Source organism: Peromyscus maniculatus, chromosome 10 (genome assembly GCF_049852395.1).
Source record: "Peromyscus maniculatus bairdii isolate BWxNUB_F1_BW_parent chromosome 10, HU_Pman_BW_mat_3.1, whole genome shotgun sequence".
NCBI lineage: Eukaryota > Metazoa > Chordata > Mammalia > Rodentia > Cricetidae > Peromyscus > Peromyscus maniculatus.
In genome coordinates, this window is record NC_134861.1 from 72,570,436 (window position 1) to 72,576,900 (window position 6,465).

At 48.5% G+C, this 6,465-nt stretch overlaps 1 protein-coding gene across 2 annotated transcripts; it reads right to left on the minus strand.

Moving 5' to 3' along the window:
* Positions 1-289: 289 nt before the first annotated feature.
* Spink2 (serine peptidase inhibitor Kazal type 2) lies at positions 290-5,905 on the minus strand. Of its 2 annotated transcripts, none has more exons than XM_006985848.4 (4): positions 5,752-5,905; positions 4,569-4,630; positions 1,982-2,091; positions 290-620 (listed from the first exon to the last, which is right to left on the minus strand). In XM_006985848.4, exons 1-4 carry the CDS (start codon positions 5,804-5,806, stop codon positions 575-577), a joined length of 273 nt encoding a protein of 90 aa, XP_006985910.1. In that variant the 5' UTR covers positions 5,807-5,905; the 3' UTR covers positions 290-574. The 2 variants fall into 2 exon arrangements, with proteins under 2 accessions (XP_006985910.1, XP_015859912.1); XM_016004426.3 differs by lacking the exon at positions 5,752-5,905 and adding an exon at positions 5,533-5,677.
* Between the last annotated feature and the right edge of the window lie 560 nt (positions 5,906-6,465).

Here is a 6,465-nt window from a genome sequence, read left to right on the forward strand (position 1 = left end):
CTTGGTCTCTCTATTCTTTCTTTCTTTTAAAAAATATGTGCCCACAAAATTTTTTACCCACTGATACTTATACATATAGAAATGGCAAGAGTCCCCTAACTGCATCCGGTCATTTCCTCAAGAGGACTCTCCCCCTGAAAACCCTGCAACAAATAAATGTGCAGGATTTTCTCCTGCTCGTCCGTCTTTGTCCATTTCATTCTCAGGCTCAGTGAGAAACGCCTGAAACGAGGCAGATCAAAAATCCCCCGAGGGTGGCAGCAGCATTTTCAACAGAAGACACCAGTCGTTGAATTCAATGCTCATTTTATTCCTCTTAAGCAAAGCAATGCAAAAGTCCCCAGGGCCATAAGCTTAACTAAACTGAACTGCAAGGCAGAAGCCCAGAGCGGGAGTTTTAGAAGTTTATGGATCCCGGCACATCACCGTCTTCCACACCTCCTTGCGGAGGAGGTGTGTTAGCAGGAGCCATGCAAAGAAACGGGGGGGGGGCCGGGGGGAAGAGAAGGAGCGGGGTTCTAGCAGGAGGCACCGGAGCAGGGGGCTTTCCAGCTGCTCTTCTGTAAACCGACCATCAGCAAGGCGAGTCTTTGATGATTTTAAGAGGGTTGCCATCCTCCCTGCAAAGTGAACAACCACACACACCATGTCAGTGCCCACCATGCTGAAACCAGGTCAACTGTTTTGCCTTTGAAAGTCCTATGGCCTTTATCCTTTATGCATTAAATTCCTTTCAGGGCTACATTTACTTGGTCACTTTTTAAGGTTAATCCAGAAAACACAAAGGGTAAAGATCTCCCCCCCACCCACCCCCACAGCTTAACCCCCTCAACTCTAATGCCTTCAAAACATTTCAAGAAGACCTAGATTGCTCAGTGGAAGCTGAGATAGGAGAATGGACTCTCCCACACGAAGGTGGTATAGCCACCTGGCCCGTGTGTTGCATGAAGAGAGTCAGGTACCACACACCTAATACTTGGCATTTTCTGAAGTATATATAGTAAGTCTTACCTGCCAACTGGTAAATATAGGGTGTGCAGATCACCTGCATGCCTCTCTAAATCTAAAGAAATATTCTGCAGAACTTAACTGTTAACTAGTCTTGTGTGTGTGTGTGTGTGTGTGTGTGTGTGTGTGTGTGTGTGTATGTGTGTGTATGTATGTAGGTGTAGTGCTGAGGATTAAACTAATGGCTTTAGTATCCTAGGCAAGTTCTCTACCCCTGAGCTATGTCCCTAAATATGCAGTACGTTCTTCCCCCAGGTGTCAAGATTGATCCCAGGGCCACGTGCGTTCTAGGCAAACGTTCTACTGCGGGGCTACTCTCTGTCTCCACTACACTCTTTTTCTGTTTGTCTGTTTTTTCGAGACAGGGTTTCTCTGTGTAGTTTTGGTGCCTGTCCTTGATCTCGCTCTGTAGACCAGGCTGGCCTCGAACTCACAGAGATCCGCCTGGCTCTGCCTCCCGGGTGCTGGGATTAAAGGCGTGTGCCACCGCCGCCCAGCTCTATTATACTCTTAATTTGGAAAAAGTCCACATTGAGATGGTGACATAGGCAATCTGCTGCCTTACAGTTGACCAATCACAAGATTTAGTCTCTGGCTTTGACGGGAAAATGGACTACAGATGTGACATCTTTTAAATGTCTGTATAAAAATCAAAAACAATTTAAGTCACATTGGACTCCTACATTCCAGAAAGAAGTTACTACCTCCAGCCACCAAAATTAAAGAAAACTTGACTGTTACACAACTGTGAGACTGTGTGACCTGAGGCTGGTAGGTGTTGCTCTTGCGGAGAACCCCAAATCTGATTCCAATCGCAACTATTTGTAACTCCTGTTCCAGGGGATTCAACTCCCTCCTTTGACCTCTGTGGGTACCAGATATACATGTTGTACCTGTGCATACACATGCAGGCAAAACACTCACACACATAAATAATAATAAATCTAAAAAGAAAATGTTTTTAATACTGGACCTAATCTTCATGCACAGAGTACATTCATTCCCATAAGTGTTCATGTCGCTTCCACACACTGGGCTCAGGTTCCTGGGGCATGCTGGGTAGTCATAATGATCACAGTTTGGCTACAAAAGAGAAAAGTAGAGAAACAAGAGAATGACTTGAGACGCACCCAACAATATCCCAACTTTCCCTAAAGTTCATAGACATATCCTAAATAAAGATGTTTTCCCCTGCCTCCCCCACCAAAAAATTGAATTTGGAATGTAAAAATCAGATGCAATGGTTCAAAATACAATTACACACACACACACACACACACACACACACACACAAAAAAAAAAAAAAAAAAAAAAAAAAAAAAAAGACCCCAGAGCCAGGCATGGTTCAAACCATGTTCATGGTTCAATTCCAGTACTTCAGAAGCTGAGGTAAGAGGATGGCCTCCAGTTTGAGGCCAGCCTGGGATACGTAGTAAGTTCTAGGCTAGCCTAGGAAGCACAACTAGACCCTGTCTCAAAACAAAACAAAAATAAACCAGAGCCCAGCATGGTACCATTTGAACCAAGCCCAGCATTTGGAAGGCAGAAGCATGAGGATCAGGTGTTCACCATCGCACCCTTTACATCCAGTTGAGGCCAGCCTGGGCTATATCAGGCCTTATCTCATAAAAACATCTGATACTCTAAAACACAGTGGGAATTTGGACATTTAGTAAGCCTCGTCTTGACACCCCAACCCCCACCATTTCTTACCTAATTCAGTGATAGTTTGGAGAGGGGAAGTATTATTTATTTTGAGACAGGGTTTCACTATTGGCCTGGAACATACTATGTAAACCAGGCTGGCCTCACAGATTTGCCTGCCGCTGCCCTCCTAAGTGCTGGAACTAAAAGAATTCATAGCATACCTAGAGGTTTCTTCTTGTTGTTGCTGTTTTTAAAGCAATGTCTTGAGCAAGCCTTTCTAAAGTATTTGATACTGTTCTCGCACAAATAGTTTTACTTCATTACTCATGTTTCCATGAGACCCTTGAGTGTTACGAAGACTGTAACTCCAGCTGGGGACCCGCAGTGATGAGGACTGAACCAGAGCTGCATGCACACTCGGCAAGTACTCAGCCTCTGAGTTATACCCCTTGTCTAAATTAGGGTTTCTACTGCTGTGCAGAGACACCATGACAATGGCAACTCTTAGAAAGGAAACATTTCATTGGGGTGGCTCACTTACAGTTCAGAGGTTCCATCCATTATCACCATGGTGGGACATGGCGGTGTGACATGGTGCTGGAGAAGTAGGTGAGAGTCCTGCATCGTGCAGGCCACAGAAAGTGGTCTGTCTCACTGGGCATGGCTTGAGCATATGAGACCTCAAAGACCGCCTCCAACAAGACCACACCTCCTCCAACAAGACCACACCTCCTCCAACAAGACCACACCTCCTCCAACAAGACCACACCTCCTCCAACAAGACCACACCTACTCCAACAAGGCCACACCTACTCCAACAAGGCCACACCTACTCCAACAAGGCCACACCTACTCCAAATAGGAGTATATTTTAACTACGTGGAGTGGCCAAAATAATTTCTCCAATATATTCCTATAGGAAACACACTCTTAATTGAGAAGCATGACACCCTAGCATTCACCAGGTCCTGAGTCTGAGCCTCAACAACCTCACCCCGACCCCAAGAGTCTAGAACACTAAGCCTGGTGTGGTGCTGCACACCTGGGGTCCCGGCACCTGTCTCCAGCCCGACAAAACAAAGCAAAATCTGTCAGCTGATGGGATATTCGAAGGTTCTGTGCCGTGCTGGAGAACAGTCTCAGCCAGCCAGCAAGGGATGACTATGCCACAGCATAGTGTGAGACACAGATGGGATCATTTATCTGCAAGGTGTTTAGGCAGACAGCGGTTATAAACATTTCCCATCAGCTATCCTAAGGCAATGGTCCTCCCCCTTCTCTCAGAGACTGCTGCCTCCAAAGCCAGCCCAGGAAGCCGATAATCCAACAGTTCAGCCCCAAGGGGCCAGGTCTCATTAAGAATTGTCAGCTTCCCTAACTTAGGTCCTAGATTCCAGATGAGGGCCAACCAAGTGCCATCGTGTGTGCACCCATACCTAAAGTTTCCCTTGCTGACAGCCTGCACCAGGCCACACCTGAAGACTCCCACTCCACGCTGACACTTTCCCATGCCTCTGCCAACCAGTGAGTCTCTACCCAAATGAAAATGATGGCGGCAGACCCCTTGACAACAGCAGTTCTCAATAAACTGTCTCGTTTGGTTTTCATTTCTGCCCACAGAATTTAATAGGAGAAAATTATTTTGAAGTGTGGAGCCTTCAAAGATCGAGCTATTCTCAACTGAAATGCACATTTTTAGCCAACACAGTGGCTTATATCTGTAATCCTAGTATCAGGAGACTGAGGCAGGGGGATCATTGAGAAAAATAGATACTCATTTATCTGTGTCAAGGAAACGGCACGAAATGCTGGCTTACAAAACACTTCACTGTTTCTTACATTGTGAGTTTGGCCTGAAAATGGCTCCATGCTTTGCTGTACGAGAAGAAACAGCCCCCGCAGTTGATACTTACTGTTCTGAGTTCTGATGGCTGAACTATGTGGGAGTTGGAAGAGTCGAAAGAGTCGGAGGAGACTGCAAAGAGAGAACACTGGCATTGAGTGAGTGAAGGGCTTGCTGTGAACTGAGTTCTGATCTCAGCATCCAGGGCTGGCCATGATGCCTTTGGTCTGCAAGCGCCAGAACGGGGAGGAGGCTCAGACAGGTGGATACCAAGTATTACCGGCCAGCCAGTCTAGCAGAAATGGCAAGCGCCAGGTTCATCAGAGACCCTGTGTCAAAAGCAAGGTGGAGAGCCATACAAGACAACCAGCGTTGACCTCTAGGCTCTAGATGCCCACAACACACGCACACAAACACACACTCATGCACGAACACTTAAAACACAAAAGAACAAAACCAAAAGGTTTGAGTTTTACCCACACGTGACTTTCTTTCTGATGTGCTTCTCCGTGCCTTTTTAAAAAGAGCTTCCAGTAGTTCTTTCTGAAATTTTTTGTTTGTTTTTTTTGTTTTTAGAGACAGGGCTTCTCTGTGTAATAGCCCTGGCTGTCCTGGAATGCGCTCTGTAGACCAGGCTGGCTTGGAAATCAGAGATCCACCTGCCTCTGCCTCCCAAGTGCTGGGATTAAAGGCATGCGCCACCACCGCCCCGATGGATTTAATTTGTGAGCTCACAAAGTCCAGGCTGGTCTTGAACTGGCTATATGTTGCCGGGGTTGGCCTTGAAAGCATGATCCTCCTGCCTGTGCTTCCTAAATGCTGGGATTACAGACATAAACCAAGTATGCCAAACTCAGTAAACACAAAACTTAGCCTAGGTATTAGGATTTCAACTCTGCTTTCCCATAGACGTCAAGTCGGTCCGCAGGAAGGTCTCGTGGGCTTTCCCACGTCTAGCACACCTCCTGTCAGGCTCAACGGGGCCATGGATACAAATCTAACCGCCTATCTGGAGTCCAGAAAAATCTGCTTACGAGAGGAAGAGCAGATGGCTGGGTGATATCTAGGAGCTGGGATCAAAGCCCCAAGGGTGCCGGCCCGCATTCAGCTTTCATTCCCTCCGCTGCCCACCCGGCCGGCAGAACCGCCAGTAACGGCACGAATCCGCAGCTCAAGCACGGCCGGCCAGGGCTCTCCTATCTGAGCCGGTTCCCCTTCACCGCTCCCAGACACCAGACCCATGTGAGCATCACCTGCGACGTCCCCGGCCAGGAGCCACAGCACCAACTGCAGCATCACCAGAGCCATCCTCCCGGCTCTGCTGGAAGGCTCTGGAGCAGCAGCGGTCAATGAGTTACCCGCGGGCACCACGCGGGGTGCGAAGGGGAGGGGCGGAGGGCGGGCTGGCGGCTAGGTAGACCAGGAGGAGAAGGGGGAGAGAAGGAGGGACAGGAGGAGGAAGAGGGGATGAAGGGGAAGAGGGAGGTTTGGGGAGGGATGGGGGGAGGCACACCACCTATCCACACCCGCAAACCTTCCAGATGTCTAAGCAACAAAGCCCTCCACAAAGTCCCCAACAAAGCGAACCACGTCCCCAACCCTCTACCAACCGATACAAAACCCCGTCACTTCTCTAGTGCCAAACACCCCACCGGGCCCTCACAGCCCACACACAACCCCACACCTGAACTCTCCAGAAACCCCTCCACATCCCCACAGCATCCCTCCGCACCTCCACCCCTGAACACTTCACACACACACATACTCACAACCTAACCCCTCTCAATTCCATACATCTTCACCTCCCCTCCACCCCAGCCCCAACCGTAAACTGACCCCTCCTCAAAAGCCACACGTGCCTCTGCCATACACTCCATTATTCTTCCACATACCCCAATTACATCCCCACCACCCCTCACACCATAAAAACCCCACTCATCCACACACCCCGCCATCCTCCCACCTCC

Excerpts from the sequence above, each read along its gene's own strand:
- Spink2 (XM_016004426.3), bottom strand. The coding sequence starts at position 5,602 with ATGCGGGCCGGCACCCTTGGGGCTTTGATCCCAGCTCCTAGATATCAC. Across the intron at positions 4,631-5,532 it reads AGCCATCTGCTCTTCCTCTC|TCTCCTCCGACTCTTTCGAC; the intron begins GTAAGCAGATTT and ends CTCTCTTTGCAG. Across the intron at positions 2,092-4,568 it reads AGCCATCAGAACTCAGAACA|CCAAACTGTGATCATTATGA; the intron begins GTAAGTATCAAC and ends TCTCTTTTGTAG.